Below are 18092 nucleotides of genomic sequence, written 5' to 3' on the forward strand. Positions count from 1 at the left end.
GGTGCCACAAGTCCTCCTTTTCTTTTTGCAAATATTACACCCGTTATCCTTGGAATGGCCGCTACCACCACCAAACAATTACTGGTTACTGGGGAAGAGCTGTTTGGACACGTCTGTCCCCCCAAAATACTTCCCAAAACCTTGCACCCCACTTCCTGGACAAGGTTTGGTAAAAAGCCTCACCAATTTGCCTAGGTGACTACAGACCCAGACCCTTGGATCTTAAGAACAATGAACAATCCTCCCAACACTTGCACCCCCCCTTTCCTGGGAAATGTTGGATAAAAAGCCTCACCAATTTGCATAGGTGACCACAGACCCAAACCCTTGGATCTAAGAACAATGAAAAAGCAGTCAGTTTTTTACAAGAAGACTTTTAATAAAAAATAGAAGTAAATAGAAATAAAGAAATCCCCCCTGTAAAATCAGGATGGTATATATCTTACAGGGTAATTAGATTCAAAAACATAGAGAACCCCTCTAGGCAAAACCTTAAGTTACAAAAAAGATACACAGACAGAAATAGTTATTCTATTCAGCACAATTCTTTTCTCAGCCATTTAAAGAAATCATAATCTAACACATACCTAGCTAGATTACTTACTAAAAGTTCTAAGACTCCATTCCTGTTCTGTCCCCGGCCAAGGCGACTACAGACAGACACACAAACCCTTTGTTTCTCTCCCTCCTCCCAGCTTTTGAAAGTATCTTGTCTCCTCATTGGTCATTTTGGTCAGGTGCCAGCGAGGTTACCTTTAGCTTCTTAACCCTTTACAGGTGAGAGGAGCTTCCCCTGGCCAGGAGGGATTTCAAAGGGGTTTACCCTTCCCTTTATATTTATGACACATACCATGAATTGTAAAATAATTTTAACACAATAGCGTTCAGACTCTATAGGATAGGACAACAATTGCTCCTGTCAGATGTGTTTGGGATCACAGCTATAGTGATTTCTTCCCCTACCCTCATCTTTTGATTGATTTTTTTTTTTGCAGGTAGATGGGATCCTAAAACATACAAGAATTCTCTTTTTAGGGCCCAGTCCTGCAGGAGGTTGGGGAATGACCTCATCCCAAAGTAATGAAAGTGAAGGGCTCTCAGCATCTTCTCAGACATAACTGTATTTTACTTTTAGTATTTATGTATAATAACACTACTCATTCTTTGTTACAGAAATTCTGTGAAGAAGGCACATATCTTTGGACTTAGTTTTGGCCTTACACAAGCAATTATGTATTTTACTTATGCTGGATGTTTTCGGTTTGGTGCCTATCTAGTGGGAAATGGATACATGGAGTTTAAAAGTGTGTTTTTGTAAGTGTCTTTTTGCAATTTCTTTTTGTCCATACAGGGGAAGGTGTTTATATATTGGGGGATAACCTTATGAAGGTAAAAGCAGGAGGACTAGAAGAACAATACATAGACCATTGTTAGTCTACATACTGACCTGCAGCACTGGCCTTCATCTTGAATTAGGATCGATAACTTGTGTTATCTTTCCAAGTTGCAATGCTCCTAGTAAACATGTCAACTGGGCCCTTCATTTAATTATATATGGAACGCTGGTAGACATTGGTATAGCTCTCAATGTACCTTGTCTCAAATGTTGTGTACTGGCTTTTAAGGAAGGACTAAATAGAAATAGTTCAGGGAGTATTTTGAAATTATGGCTAATACTTAACATGTTATAATTTTGGCTTCAGTAGTCAGCCTTTCTGATGTCAGTGAAGTGCCTACAGGCCCCAAATGAGATTGGAGCCCTATTGTGCTAGATGCTATACGTGGCTAGCTAGAGTCTCTATCAGAGTGTTTGTAGTCAAAAAATAGAAAAGACAAAAAAGGCATGTGAGGAAAGTATTATCAGTATCCCCATTTTACAGGTGGGGCACTGAGAGCTCATATGGTGTTGATTCTGCAAGTGCCCCTGCTCTTGGTTGCTGCAGTGCACACCTACATGCAAGATCAGGGTCTGAGTGACTTGGTGTGACAGGGTGGGACTCACCATGCTAGTGTCTCCTGCTGATCATCTTGTGGATCAGCTCCACAGGTCAGTACACCAACTCTCAGTGGTGTCTCACCTGCTGTCACTTCTCCTCCTGGACCCGTATTGCTCCAAGGACCACAGCATCCTTTTCAGGTCATAGCCTTCTGACTGTGCCATACTCTGCACCCCCCCTTTCCAGGGGCCAGTTCTGCAATCCAACTGTCCAGCCACTTCCTCAGCGGTCAGGGGCGGGGGAACCCAGGCCTGCCCACTACTCCAGGTCCTGGCCCAGGGACACCGTAGATGGCAGCCATGTGCTGCGTCCCCTCCAACCACTCAGTACATGTCCCTGGGCTACTTCCCCAGCACCGTCTTCACCCTTAGCTCAGGGCCTCTGCGTGCCAGTCTTAGCAGTCAGCCAGGAGCTCTCTCTCACTTCTCTGTCCAGGGTGCTAGCTTTCTTCCACCTGTAAAGCAGTCAGTTCTTTCTCCTTGAGCTCCAGGGAGCAACTGACCCTGCTATGCCCTACAGCTTTTCTTATATGGGCTGCCAGGTCCTGATTGACTGCCCCTCGCTCCATTAACCCCTTACAGGTCAGTGTTTGTGTGTGTGTGTGGGGGGGGGAATGCCCCATCAGACACCCTTCCCCTTAAGACAAACTGCCTTGGGCAGGAGAATTACCTTCCTTGCTTTCCCCACAGCTGTGTCCATAGGACATGCCTCTCCTGCCTCAGATTTTCTACCAGGAGGAGCAACTTGCCATTCTGCTCCATGATGTCTCTGAATTTCCCTCTGCCTTGTTTTGTGCTATCCGCAAGGCCTGTTCGGTGGCTTTCAGTTTCTCCCATAACACCTAGCCCTGGCTCTGCAGGCTCTCCCAGCACCACTTCTTCCAAGGTCTAAGTCCCTACTACAGCTTGTCCTGCTTAAGTGTGGGTTCCCTTGTCTGTCTGGGTCCTCTCCGTCCCAGTCATCTTATCCACCCTCTCCTTAGCACCTCCTGCTGGGCATGGGAGATTGCTCCCTACCCAGTCGTCATCACCACCACCACCTGATCTAGCCTGGTATGACCTAGGGTGCCTAGGGAAGCCCTCCCTGGAAATGCCAAGGTCAGGACTGGCTGCAAAAGGGAGAGCAGATATTCCCAAGACTGGTGGGTAACACTTAAGTCAAACTGCCCAACCTGTCATCAACTGTGCTTCTGATCCCCCACACTGGTTATCAAGAAGCAAAAAAAGAAATTGCACAGCCCCCTTTATTGCATTCCAGTTCTCTGGCTTCCAATCAGCACCTACGTCCAGTACAGTGAGAAGTTATTTAAACAACTTTGCTCACATATACAAAATGTTCTTCTGACCCCAGAGGGTTAGCTGTTACCAGGTCACTATGGGTTTGGATCTTACCAAAATACCATGCTGCCAGCCAATCCTTTAGTGTCTAAAACTAAAGGTTTATTGAAAAAAGCAAGAACAAGAAGAGAGGTTAAATGGTAAAAGTCACATACATACAGAGACTTCAAAGTCCATCAGGTTCCTAGCAGTACTGGTGAGTTTGCTGGCTTGAAAGTCCCTCTGGAATACATCCACAGCTTGGATGGGTCATTCAGTCCTTTGTTCAGAGCTTCATTTGTAGAAAGGTTACTCCAGAGCTAATAAGCAAGAATGAAGACAAGAAGAGGACTGAAGACAAAATGGAGAAGATGCAGCTGCCTTTTATAGTCCTTGCCATACAGCTTGGTTTCCTTTGGTCCAAACACAAGCTGCCCTGGCTGCCCTGGAAGCCTTAGTGTTCTGTCCATAGGTATGCCCCTGCATGCCTTGCTGAGTCATAAGGTGTATCCCTTGCTTTCTGTCAATAGGTCAATTGTATAGCTGATGTCCCTTGATGGGCTGTCAAGCAGGCAAAGCAGTGCTAATGCCAATCTGCCTGGGTGTGTCACAGCACAAGTTTGGAACTACAGACATACCATACATATAATTTACAATACAAGGGTGATACAAACACAAATGAGATTATCATACCTGGCAAATTATAATATTTTTGTAGATACTTTACATGGCATATCTGGCATAACCCATTGCAATTTTACAATATTACAATTACAATATATTCATAATATCCTAAAGTCTCCTGCAAATTCCATACAGTGTCATGCCTGGTTCCCAGGCATCCCTTTTCTATCCTGCCTTCTCTTAAAGGTGTAATACCTTCTTATATGGCCCTCTCATGGCACCAATAAGAAATTCTTTGCTTCCCTTTGGTCAGAGGCCTCCCATGATCCTTCCATTGCTCAGGCCCTTCCCCTGGGTTAGCCTTGACCCTACCACTCAGGTCTGGGCACTCCCTCTGCAGGTACCTCTGTTGCCCACAGGTCCAACATGCCCATCCCCTCCCTGTTCACTTCAAAGGCGGGACTCTCCTGGGCTGTTGCTCTTTCCCACTCTCTGCATAAGGCTTCTCTCTCCCATCCCAATAGGGGCAATTTCTCTTAAAGTGTCCCCTCCGTTCACAAGTGTAAGACTGTTCTGTTCAGGCTTCTGGCCTCCTGACCTGGAGCCTCGCTTCTTGCCCCAGGCCCTCTGGAGGATCTTGAGCAAATAACGCTGCTCTTCCAGGCATTCCTGCAAGTGTTTCTGTGCCTTCCACTGTTGCTGGTTCTCCAGGATCTGGCTCATTAGGGCCTGGATCCCCCTGGGTTACTCATCGCCCCCCTTTAGTGGGAGCAGCAACTCTGAAGTCCAGCCTGGGAAGGTACACCTGCCTTCCACCAAAAAGGCCTCCACACATGCAGCTCCATTGTCCTTTTGACCCAAGTGTCTCTGCTATAGCCTTTCCCACTTCCCTTGTATCAGGGGTGGCTGTCCAACATTATCTTAGTCTCTCACTCAGTCCCCTCCCCTCAGAGGCAACCATGTGCCCACATTTTCTACCATGTGTGACAGGGTGGGACTTACCATGCTAGCGCCTCCTGCTGGTAATCTTGTGGTTCATCTCTGCAGGTCGGTACACCGACTCCCAGTGGTGTCTCACCTGCCATCATTTTTCCTCCTGGACTCTTGTCACTCTAAGAACCGTGGCATCCTCTTCAGGACACAGCCCTCCAGCCATGGCATACTCTGCACTCCCTCCTTCAGGGGGCCAGTACTGCAATCCAGTCACTTTCTCAATGGCAAGGGGGAGGGAGGAACCTGGGCCTGCCCATTACTCCAGGTCCCGGCCCAGCTGTGACCCTTCCAACCTCTCAATACATTTCCCTGGGACACTTCCCCATGACCCCAGCATCTTCTTCACCCTTACCGCAGGGCCTCAATATGCCAGTCAGCCAGGAGCTCTCTCACACTCTTCTGTTCCTGCTAAGCACTGCTCTGTCCAGAGTGCTAGCTTTCTTCCACCTGCACAGCAGCCAATCCTCCCTCCTTGAGCTCCAGGGAGCAACTGACTCTGCAGCTCTTCTTATATGGGCCTGCCAGGCCCTGATTGACTGTGCCTCATAGCTCTACTCCTATTGGCTGCTTTTCACACAGCCTCCCTAGGGATCCATTAACCCCTCACAGGCCAGTGTGGGGTGGATGCCCCATCACACTTGCCAACAGTCACCCAAGAGATCTGTGGTAGAGCCCTTAATTGAATCCACATCCAATGGGAAGTTTGCCAAAGATGGCAGTGGGACCAGCATTTTACCCCTGGAGGTGGATTACAATTAATATGTTGTCTTTCTATACCTACCCCTAGTCTAGAAAAATAGATACCTTTTTTAAGTAAGATAATGAATAGCCTTCTTGTGGTTACTACACTGAAGTATTTGGATATAATTTACAATTACATGTTTCCAAAACATCCCTGTACAACTGTCCTTGTGGCTGGGATAATTGGCTAACCACTGTTGAAAGTTAATCCCTCTTACATACTTGGATATGCCAAATAGCACCAATTTTTAATTATTGATCATATTTATTACGGTAATGCCTAGGGGCCAACCAAGAATGAGGCCCCATTCTTCTAGGCACTGTATGAACACAGTAGCAGACAGTCCTTGCCCCAAAGAGCTTAGTCTAAATAGATGAGAGAGGATGGGGGAAGAGGTAGAGCACACAAGCATGTGAACACTGTAATGGCAGCAACGTCATATGAATTCCACAATTTTTTGCAGGTTGGGAGGGGGAAGGGTGAATTAGGAGGCAATTTGTTAAATGGAAATTAAAGTGAAGGAAGAGGGGGCATTGAAGAGAGCATGAGAGAGGCAGAGTAGGGGAGTAGTGGGCAAAATGGGAAAGTTCGGAGTGACGTTGAGGTGAAGAGACTGTGAGAGAGGACAAGGGTTGGAGCAGACAGCCAATCAGAGCAGAGAAAGTCCAGTCAAAGCTACTCCAGCTGCTCCTACTGGCTGGAATCTCTGATTGGTTCCTTCCTGCAGAGAGTGAGTGAGTGTCTATCTCTCCCCTGCACAGTTTTAGATCCAGGGGCAGCACACTGGTGGGGAGGGATCACTCTAGCTTAGCCCCATTGTACTCCCTCACCCATACGCAGCAATCCATGTTTTAGCTGCTTCTGCAGCTGCTCCTTTTGCCTTCTTCCCAATATCCAGAATCTCACTTAAGTCCTGTCTCCCTGCTGCTAAAATTTGGGATCCTGCCAAAAATTAGCAATTGCATTAATAAATAAAGGAAACACTGAGTTTGGAACAGAAGCTTGTTTCTCACTTTATTAAAAGTGGATACATTTACTCATGGTACAAGACTATTCATTACAATGATATTTAACAACTTTTTTTTTACTCTAACCATCCCCCTCCCAATAGTTTACACCCCTTCCTCTACAACCTCATTATTTTATTTTCTCTCTTGTCTTGTTCTCGCAGGGTATTTTCAGCTATTGTATTTGGTGCAATGGCACTAGGACAGACCAGTTCATTTACTCCAGACTATGCCAAAGCCAAGATGTCAGCAGCACACTTGTTCACGCTGTTTGAAAGAGCCCCCTTAATAGACAGTTACAGTGATGAAGGACTGAAGCCTGTAAGTTGATCATTGTATTATGGACAATATCACCTACTACACTAACTAATGTCAACACTGAGGTTTTCTTCCCCCACTCACAAGTTAAGTGTTTAGATTAACTGATTCTTGGGGCCATTAACATTGTGTTTCATCCAAAAACTATGTGGGACAAATTCTGCTTCTGCATGGTCCTTCCTTGCATTTCTTTGTGGAGAGCCCCCTGCAAGGGCCAGTGAAAATGGGAACAATGCTGCAGAGGCAGCCAATTTCTCCTCTATGCAGGAGGAGCATATCCATGCACGGACAATGAAAATATAATCAGGCTTTATATTAACGTTGTAAAATGTTTTGGGATTCAATTTATATACAAGACGCTAATAATAAATGTTAGTGTGCTATAGGAGCTAAGAAGTTGGTGAATCTAGGTGGGCATCACTCAAAGAGGCAGACAGGACAATAGCAGTTCAGTATATTATTTTTATTGTGGTATTGCACACAAATAAAGATGGTAGGACTTTGCTCCAAGGAATTTACCATCTGACTAACCCTTCTAATTTTTAAAATAATAGCAACAAGGTCTAAGAAAATGCTGTTAACACTTACCAGGAATCATAAGTTTGACAGTAAGCATTTGGGTGCATATATGGTAATGATAATTGTACTGTAATTTAATTTGAAAAAAAACCAAAAAACTCTAAAGTAGGATTGCTTTGGTACACAGGCCAAGAATATCAGAAGTGGCTATTGTTCAGTGCTTACCTTGAGATTCTGAAAGGGGCCTGATTTACAGAAAGCATTAGATGAAGCTGGTGATCCAAAATTAGCATCATTTTTGAAAATTTGGGCTTACATTAAAACTAGTGTGAAGCAGAACTAGCAGAATCTCTGTCTTCAAAATAATTTTACACTGTTAATTTTTGAAAAGTCACAATAAGGACCAGATCCTGGCTGTATTGAAGTTGAATGGCAAAACTCCCATGGAAACCAGTAGGAACAGGATGGTTCTAGTTCTCTGTATATTGTTTTACGATGTATCAGAATTTTCCTAAAAATTGATCAGATGTTACCATTTCAATTATAGGATATATTCGAAGGCAACATAACATTCAAAGAAGTGACGTTTAACTATCCAACTCGACCAGATGTCCAAGTGCTTCAAAGCTTGAATATTAAGGTAGAAAAGGGACAGACCCTGGCGCTCGTAGGCAGCAGCGGCTGTGGAAAGAGCACTGTTGTTCAGTTGCTTGAGAGGTTCTATGATCCTCTTGGTGGAGAAATGGTGAGTGATTCCTTGCGAGAACCTGGTTAAATGAGAACTTGCCTATCTCATTCTTGTTACTATAATAGAATGCAATAGGTACTTTTGATATTTTTGTATTCTTTGTGAAGATTAAGTGGAGGTACTAGCGGACTTTTAGGGTTCTGTGTATAGCCATAGCGAAGGTAGGAAGAATGCAAAATTTTCCACACTTCTCCTGTCATTCTGAGTTAAGGGAAATGATTCATGGATGAAAATTGCTACATGGGCCTGATCCAGAACATACTGAAGTCAGTGGAAAGACTTTCACTGAATTCAATGGGATTTGGATTGGGCCCTATGATGGCTAATTATTATAAACCCATAAAATGTATTAAATGCAGATACTTATATAGTGTACTAATATAAATGCCCCTCCCTCCTGTATCTTAAAACTATGAGCAGCAGGGAAGTATGGGACCTTTGCTCCTTATTTTTAATGTTAAATACCAAATTTATGCAATTTAAAGCACATCCAGACACCATAGTAATGAATATTTCCTAAATGCTTACAATAATCTAGGTTTCAAATGTGTGTAAAGTGCATATCAAACCTCCCCACTACATAATTAGTATTTAAAAAGCACTTTCATGTCAACTTTTATGACATAGCAAATAAAGGTTCGTTACTTGTGACCAGAGTTCTTCAAGATGGACTCTGCATGTTCCCACTCTTGGGATGCTCTGACTGGATGCAGCCAGGATAGTGGAACCTTCTAGTAGCAGTGCCAGTTATGGCGCCCCACCCCCTTTCCCTTGCCCTTAGTGTTTGAGTGTGTCCTGAGAGCATGGTTATGAAAAGGGGAGTGGCACCTGTTGCTGCCTCAGTTCCCTTCAAATACTAAAGCAGAATATTGATTAACCCTAAAAGTAGGACTCTACAGAAGTGGGGAAGGTTGGTGGGGAGTGTGAATATGCAGAATCTATCTTTTACTCTGGTTACAAGTAAATAACCTTCATTTCCTCTTCAAGTGCCCTCTGCATATTCCTGCTCTGGGGATAGTTTGGCAAGCAGTACTGTAAACTGGAAGAAGGGAGTGGAGTCCTAATTAAACAGCAGTTGGAGCATCACTCCGACAAATTGTGCACCAGACCTTGTTACCACATCCAAAGCATAATGTCTTGTAAAAGTATGAACTGAATTCCACATGCCAGCCTTGCATATCTCAATAAGAGGAATATATTTAGTGAATGCTGCAGTTGTAGCAACCGCTCTAGTAGAATGGGCTCTAAGTGGAACAGGAGGAGAAAGTGAAGCTCCATTATAACACTTGAATACACAGTCTGACCCATCTGGATAGGCAATGTGCTGAAATGGTCCAACCCTTAAAAGTACCAGCATACGAGTTAAATACATTCTGTCCAAGTAATATAAGACTGTTCTAGTCCTATCCAAGGAGTGTACTCTAGATTCCCCTTTACTTGTATGAGATTTAGGGGAAAAAAATACAGGTAAATTAATACTTTGATTAACATGAAACTTGGAAACCACTCTGAAAGAATTTAGGGTGTGCTCAAAAAACACTTTATCTTTTTGAAAAGTAGTATAACAGGGTTCTGCCATCAATGTATGTAACTCGTTAATTCTTCTAGCAGAAGTGAAGGCTACCATACAAGCGGTCTGTCTAGAAAGATGAATCAAAGAACAGCTCGCTTGAGGCTCAAATGGGAGGGACATAAGTTGTGTTAAAACTAAGTTTAAATTCCATGGAGGGGGCCAACTCCCATACTGGGGGATACAAATTCAATACACCTCTTAAACAAAGTTTCACCAACTTGTGCAAGAAGATGGATTTTCCATTAGCATGAGTATGGAATGCTGCTATTACTGCTAAATGGACTTTAATGGAGGAGAGAGACAACCTCCTCTCACCCCGGTTTTTAAGTACAAATATTCCGAAACAAGTTGTATGGGAACTGAGACTGGGTCAACATCCCTATCGGTTGCCAGATAACAAATTTTTTTCCATTTATAATTGTAGCGTCTCCTGGTAGGTGCTTTTCAAGCATTAATACGAACTTGCTGCACCTCAACAGAGCATGGTCTTTCTGAATCTGTTGAAGTCCTATTGCCCACGCTGTTAGATGTAATGACCGATGATCTGGGTACAGACCCTCCCCACTCTGGACAGTAAATCTGCTGATAGCAGGAGCATCTTGTATTTGCCATTGGATAAATGGAGTCACTCCATGTATCATTGTTGCCACAGACATGCTGGAGCAATTAAAATTATCCTGGCCAAATCTTGTTTTATTATCTTTTTTAAAAAAAACTTTGAGGATTAGAGGCAATAGGAGAAATGCATACATCAACACCATTCCCCAGTGTAAGAAAAATGCATCCATCAACGATAGACTGTCCAAGCCTTCTCTTGAGCAAAAAGAGGGACATTTTGTATTGAATCTGGTGGCAAGCAAATCTGTCTGGAAATCCCCAAAGCCTGAAAAAGTTTGGAAAAACTGCATCTTTTACAGACCATTCATGCATCTGCAAGGAGTCTCTGTCCAGACTATCCATGATCTCACTGTTCTTCCACAATATGCAAAGCAATTGGGTAAATGTTGTATAGGACGCACCAGTCCCGAAGCTTTATTGCCTTGTTGCCTAGCGGTCACAATCAAGTTCCTCCTTGTTTGTTCAAATATACTGTGGACATGTCATCCATAGTCACCTGAATTACTGCATCCTGTATCTGCAGAAGAAATGCTTTGAGAGCCAGATGGATGGCCCTGAGTTTTAAGATGCTCATGTGTAACAAGGATTCTCTAAAAATACCATATATCTCAGTTGAAAAGGTTGCAGAGATGTTCCCACCCCAGCCTGTCTTAGACGCATCTGTGGTGACTATTAATGAAGGAGGAAGTGGTTTAAACTATACTCCTTTGACATTCTGTGGTTTCAGTCACCACTTTAGAGAGAGTCTCATAATTCCAAGGAAAATTTGTATTTTTAGCACACTGTCCACACTAGGTTTGAAGTTTTCATAGCCACTGCTGAAGTGGCCTCATTCTGAGCCTGACCTATGGAGTCATGTATGTTGTGAATGCCATAAGACCTATAACACCAGAAAGCTGAGATGGTTGTAGAAGTAGTTTCAGTATAGTGGTGGTTTAGTTTCAAAAACCTCTGTTCCAGAAAGCATCCTTTCCTTTATGGAGTCAAGGATCGCCCCAATGAAGGGAATACTTCAAGATGGAATCAGAAGAGACTTCTCTTTGTTTATAAGTTTCGAACAAAGAACAGGTTATCTGAATGGCTGTTACTAATTCCTTTTCTGACAGAGCCTTTAGCCACCTATCATTTAACTCAGGAAGAAAATCCTTTGTCTTCTCAAATGCACTGCTACTGGAGCCAGGCATTTGCTGAAAACCCTGGAGAGACCAGAGTAAGACTTTGTATTAGAAATGGTCTGAACCCAGAACATAAAAGTAGATATTTGCAGTGAGATTGTCTTATGGGGATATGGAAATATGTATCCTTGAGTTCAAGAGCTATGAACCAATCCAGAGTAGACAGGGAGGGAATGATTGGCACAAAAGATAACAACATTATGAACTGAAACAATCTGATGTATTGTTTTAGGCCTCTGAGATCTAAAATTGGTCAGAGACCTCCATTCTTTTTTGGGATTACAAAGAAATGGGAGTAAAACCCTTTGCATCTGTGAATTAATGGTGGTACTTCTACAGCCCCTGCATGCAGTAGAGCTTGTATTTCCATTCTTAATAATCTCTCATGGGAAGAGTCCCTGATGAGGAAGGGGCAGGAGTTTGCATGGAGGAAGGGCTTTGAATTGGACAGTATAACCTTCCTTTACTGTGTTGAAAAATCACCTGTCTGATGTGATAGTTGTCCATGTATCATAAAATTTGGATAGATAGGATTTTCTGAAATTGGTTCAAAGCTCTTGATTATCATGTCAAACCTGTGGCCTGACATTTTGCAGGGAGGATGTGGCCAAGGAATTCTTTGTCCTTATCTGGGATTTGTAGGATTTCTTCCTTTCCAGTGTTTGAGAGGATGCTTGCTGCAGTTGCTGCTATTGTGATAGTATGGTTGTCTCCTTTGATTAAAGAACAATGAAGAGGAAGAAGGTGAAACATTGCCTATGATATCTGAACACAGGTTTAGGTGTTCTCCCTCTACAAGGAGGCAGTAGTCCCAGAGATCTAGTTGTGGAGCAAGGCTCTATCTTCTCCAATATCTCATCAGTTTTTGTACTATATAGTCCACCCCCTTCCAAGGGTAAGTCCTATACTGTAGATCTCATTTCCATAGGAAGAGAAGACTATCATAACCATGAATTCCTATGTAGAGCTATTGCCAATGTCACAGATCTCAGAGTTGTGTCAGATACATCAAAGATGCCCTAAAGGCATTCCTGATCACATTTTGATCCTCTCTGATGAAAGTTGATAATGTTTTCTGAATCTCAGATGTTTGGTGAAGATTGACATGTTCTCCCACAGTTGAAACTAATACCTGGCCATTACTGCTTGACAATTTGCCACTTGCATGTTGAAGGAAGCTGAAGAAAACAATTTTTTCCCGAGACAGTCCAACTTTTTCCTCCTTTATCATAAGGAGTAGAGAGTGTTCAAAAACCTAGGTCAGGTCTTCAAACATTGCTGCTATAACAAGAGACTCTCTCAGGTGGAATTTGGTAGAACTTGTCAGCCTTTTTTGAAATCGGTTGGCATGGTGCTGGATTAGAGACAAAGGAATTTTTGCCTTTACATGGGCAATAAAACTGCAGACGCAGACCCAGAATGTCAAAAACTGTATGTGTGGCCTCCTTCAAAGCCACCTAAGGTAATTTTAAAGTGGATGCCATTCTGTCCACTAATTTGTGAAAGTGAATTGCATTGCCCAAAGGAGGAGATGCCGTTGTTACTTCCACATGGAGATCAGGAGATGAATCGCTTTCTGGTTCCAACCATGTAGCAGGGTCCCCTTTGATTCTGCCTCTGCTGTGAACTGCAGCCACTGGGAGCTGTGGGCAGCTGTGCAAATGTAAACAAACTGTCTGGCGGCCCGCCAGCGGATTACCCTGATGGGCTGCGTGGTTGCCCACTGCTGCTCTAGGTGCTTTCAAATTGATAGTTAAATAATTTGTTCCAGTATCTTTCCAGGTATCAAAGTCTACATCTTACAAGGATGATTATAATCCTGTGTTTGAAGGGAAATTTCTTCAGACTGGAAAGCACTCACAATCTAAGGGCTTGACTACATGGGAAAGTCTTGCCAGTTATACCAGTATAATTGTAGCAGTTTAAATTCAGAACTTTACTTATACCAGTAAAACATTGCCTTGTAGACAAAGAATTTTACTCAGTTCTGCAGTGTTTGCTTTGTGTATTACTTTATTTATTTTTTATAAATATGTACAATGTTAGAAGGAATAAGGCTCAAGGTTAGAAAGCGAGTCTAAGGAACTGAGATTGGAGGCTTGAATTACCTCTTTTGAGATTTCCTTACAAATAAACTGAAGCTAGCAAAATCATTGTATAAAATATTTTGCAAAGAATTGTTGATATTAGCTATACAGAATGGAAAAATTAATGTAACATTTTTCGTGTAAGTCAAAGCTTCCCTATCTCTGACATTTAAGTATTCTTGCTTTTTAGCTGCTGGATGGCCAAAATGCAAAGTTATTAAATATCCAATGGCTTAGAGCTCACATTGGTATTGTCTCACAAGAACCAATCCTGTTTGACTGCAGTGTTGCTGAGAATATTGCATATGGAGATAACAGTAGAGAGGTGTCATCTGAAGAGATTGTAAATGCAGCAAGAGCAGCCAACATACATTCCTTCATTGACTCTCTGCCAAATGTAAGTTAAACCTTTTTTGTTTCTTACTCAAAACAAAAGGTGACTTACAAAGAAAAATAAAAAGGAGTTATGCCCTTTTATGCTTCTCTGGGATGTATAGGGAATCTAAAAGGATTTGTTTTTTCCATGCCTGTTTGTTACATTAGAAATTCAAGTCTTCTCTACAACATTTTTTTCGGGAAGACTCCATGGGCCAGTGGAGAACTAGGCTTATGAAAACAAGCATGTGAAACCTTGAGAGATTGAGAGAGAGAAGTGCTTTTAATTAAAGATTGTTTAAAATATTTTGTTTTGTTAGCCCTTAGTTATCTAAAACACTTTGTAGAATTTATCTTTGTTAAAGGTTCAGTTAGGGGCTGAGAACATTGCCAAACTGAATCATACAACAAATCATATGCAATCCTTACAGTGTAACAAATAAAAGCTAGTGCAGACTTTGAGGGAGCACCGACCAGTTCATTAGTAAACAGCATGCATATTTTAAAAGCTAACATTTTTGGATGCCACAAGTCAGATGTGACACTCAATTAGATATGTACATAATTTAGATTAAAACCGTAATATTTTTTAAGTTATGATTTTCCCTTCAAGGTGAAATCACGAGGGGAAAGATCGTCCAGTGGTTAGGATGCTAGCCTGGGACTTGGGAGACAATAAAGGGTAGTTCAATTTCTTGACTTGCCACAGACTCCTGTGTGAGCCTCTCAGTTCCCTTCTGTAAAATTGGGATAATACACTTTCCTACCTCACAGGAGTGTTTTGAGGCTAAATACATTAAAGATTGGGATGTTCAGGTAGTATGGTAATGGAGGTCATATAAGTACCTAAGATGGACAGATGTTTGTGGCCTTCAATAATTGTGGTCATCTGCTTTCAAAGAACTGCTGAAATAAAATGGCCAAGAGTAGAAAGCACATGCTCTATTGGACTCTGTGATTTAAGTCCAAATCCAGGCTAAATTGCTGGTGGGATGCACCTTCTAAATTTGTATTTATTGTATTTAGAAATATAATACCTGTGTGGGAGACAAAGGAACTCAGCTCTCGGGTGGTCAGAAGCAGCGTATTGCTATTGCTCGGGCTCTTGTACGTCATCCTCAAATTCTGCTACTGGATGAAGCCACATCTGCTCTAGATACAGAAAGTGAAAAGGTATCTTGTTTGTGTACACAGGGGGAATCTAAAACCATGGCTGTTAACACAAAAATTGCAATTACTACTTTGATTTTCATAAATGCCTGTAAAAGTCCAAAGTCTGGAAATCTGGAACTTTTCTACAAGTGAGATGCATATATACTGAGGCATTATCTCATTTGTATAAATGACAGCAACTGTCTAAATCTAGATTACCCAGATCCAAATGTCTTACTATGAAACTGTCTTCAATTACTCTTCTATTGCCTACTGATGTCAGAAGAATTTAAAAGGCTAGATCCCGCTTCTTCCTCTTTCTCCCCCATAAACACACTTGGCTAAATCTCCCTCTCCCCAAGGACGCTGGCACGTCTAGGCCCTCACTCCAGTTAGGGCAGGCCTTCTGGAACACAGACCCCATCTACAGCAACACTCTAATCAGCACACAACTCTCCTCCAATCATTCAGCTGGGCCCTAGAGCTTCATCCCCAAGTCTTCTCTCCCATAGAAGAACAGCTAGAGTGACACACTACACAGGATATATCTCTATGGCAGTAGGCTGGTTGGAGGCAGTGCTGTAAAAAACATCTTTGATTGGAGTCCTCCAGGATTTGAACCATAGAGTAGTAGCTCTGAGTTGAGACAGCAGGTTCAAACAGCTGCTCTGGATCTTGGGGAGGATACCAGAAATCAGGAGTCTCCTGTGTGATCTGGGAGACTTGGCAGCTCTGAGAAATATTTCTGGGAAACATATTCTCCAATTTTAAGTCTTGGTTTAGTCAATTATTTTTTACTATACTCTTTGCTTTCCCCCTCTCCCTCCCCCATTCTTCCTCATGTGGTCATTTCTGAAAGGAAAGAACCTCATGGCTTTTTGTTTGCTTTCTTCTTTTTGTGCTTTTAGGGTGCACTTGGGTGGCATTTTCAAGCTTTCCCCTGCAACCATGACAGCCAGAGACTTGCTTCCTTTATAAAAATGGAAGCTGAAATCCTCACATGATCACTTTTCTCCAGGAGCTGGGCCATTAAGAAAAATACTTATCACGAGACTTGCCATAAAGTTATGAGATTTGCAAAAAATACTGATTCAGTGTTGCCAATGCTCACAACTTTATTGCAAATCTCTCGGTATTTGTTGTTGATCTTAGTCCCAGCTCCTGCAATCATGTGATTGTGTGAGAAATTCAGCTGTCATTTAAATATTTTCTTGGTTTGTGAGAAAAGCTTGAAAACATGACCCAAGTACATCCTAAATGTGCAGAAACCAGAAGACAAATAAAACCAACCCAAAATAGTATTTCTTCAAAAATCTCAAGATTTATTTAATGAGAAATTGTGGCCTGTCTCCTGATTTTTGACAACTTGGAGTTGACAGTACTGATAGGTGGCCCACTGCTGCCAAACAGGTTTCTCTGTAGTTTTAAAGTGAACTTAGTGCTCATGAAATACTGGAATGACTTCCTTACAACAGCAGCAATACAAGCATTCCACCACTTCTTAAAACTGGCCTAAAAGGAACCAGCTCTGTGCCTGTACAATACTTGGTCTTTCTGCTGAGATTGCCAACAAGGCTGCCAGCTGTGGTGATTTTGGTGATGTGGACACAGGTCCTTTAGCAATTCTCCTGAGATGTTCACCACCTTAGTTCAAATAGGTATCCAACCATTTATCAATAGTAAGAGCTCTTGCTCATTGTGAACACAAGCTAGATTTAAAACAGGAAGCTAGACATTCATCCCATTACTATTCCCTTGAGCCATTCAGCCTCATCTCTCTCACTGGTAATTTACAATTTAAATTAAAAGATATCAGATCAGATACCTCACTTACTAACAGCTGGAAGGGGTTTCTCTGCATTACTTGCCAAATAAGTTAAAAATGTATCTTCTGCTTTGGTAATTGAACAGGTTGTCCAAGAAGCACTGGATAAAGCAAGACAAGGTCGCACCTGTATTGTAATAGCTCATCGCCTGTCCACCGTGCAGAATGCTGACAAGATAGCAGTAATCCAGAATGGAAAGGTCGTTGAACAAGGAACACATCAGCAACTCTTGGCTGAAAGGGGCATCTACTATTCTCTAGTTAATGTTCAAGCTGGACCATGAAACATGAATTAAAAGCAGTTTAAAACATATTAAATTAAATTAAAAACATATTTCTGAAGTGTTATCGTGCAATTGTTTTAATATTTTGCAAAAGACAGTATTACCAACCAGTCTTAGTACCTTTTGTTTTCTGGAAACCCTGCAAAGAGAAGAGGTCCTGTTAAACCCTGGAAAGCCAAGAAACACTGAACCAAACATATATCAATGTCCTCAATTATTTCATAATCTAAACACTTAGGCCTGCAGCTCCAGCCACTAAGAGTTCTGTTACTGGTTCTGCCACTGTCTTAACCTGTTATCACAACCTGGCCCCGTTTCCTTCTAGTCTGGATGGATACAAGTTTGTTGTGAATGGATCCAACCCCTAAATCCCATGTGCTTCTAAGCCTCCCTGAGTTTGAGTAGTGACTGATCCAGAGCTAGTAACCGTGCTCTCTCAGGTACACTGCCAGGTGCAGACCTGATATGTGTCACCCTTGGGCAGGGAGGCCCCAGAATCTGGTCACCTAAACCCCAGAACCAGTGCCCTAGCTATCCCAAGGCCAGTGGTTTAGACAGTTCCCCCAGAGTCCTCTTAGTTGTCACAGCTCTGGTTTTCTAGTTATACCCTTCAGGGACAACCTGGCAGCAAAGTAATGAACACAGGCTTAGCAAAGGAATTCTTAACCACAACCACTTTATTATTAAAGCACAAGGAAGTTACAGATCTATGGAAGTCACAGTCCTGAATGCAATCCCC

At 42.4% G+C, this 18092-nt stretch overlaps 1 protein-coding gene across 1 annotated transcript in view; it reads left to right on the forward strand.

Moving 5' to 3' along the window:
- Nucleotides 1–17411, forward strand: part of ABCB1 (ATP binding cassette subfamily B member 1) — a 68558-nt gene extending 51147 nt beyond the window's left edge. Inside the window, exons 23-28 of the mRNA XM_084619815.1 lie at nucleotides 1174–1314; nucleotides 6844–7000; nucleotides 8064–8261; nucleotides 13908–14114; nucleotides 15119–15265; nucleotides 17156–17411. Coding sequence (XP_084475941.1) covers nucleotides 1174–1314; nucleotides 6844–7000; nucleotides 8064–8261; nucleotides 13908–14114; nucleotides 15119–15265; nucleotides 17156–17353 — 1048 coding nt within the window. The 3' untranslated portion in view covers nucleotides 17354–17411. The remainder of the gene's footprint in view (nucleotides 1–1173; nucleotides 1315–6843; nucleotides 7001–8063; nucleotides 8262–13907; nucleotides 14115–15118; nucleotides 15266–17155) is intronic.
- Nucleotides 17412–18092: the final 681 nt, after the last annotated feature.

This window comes from Lepidochelys olivacea (genome assembly GCF_965140295.1).
Source record: "Lepidochelys olivacea isolate rLepOli2 genome assembly, chromosome: 2".
Taxonomy (NCBI): domain Eukaryota; kingdom Metazoa; phylum Chordata; order Testudines; family Cheloniidae; genus Lepidochelys; species Lepidochelys olivacea.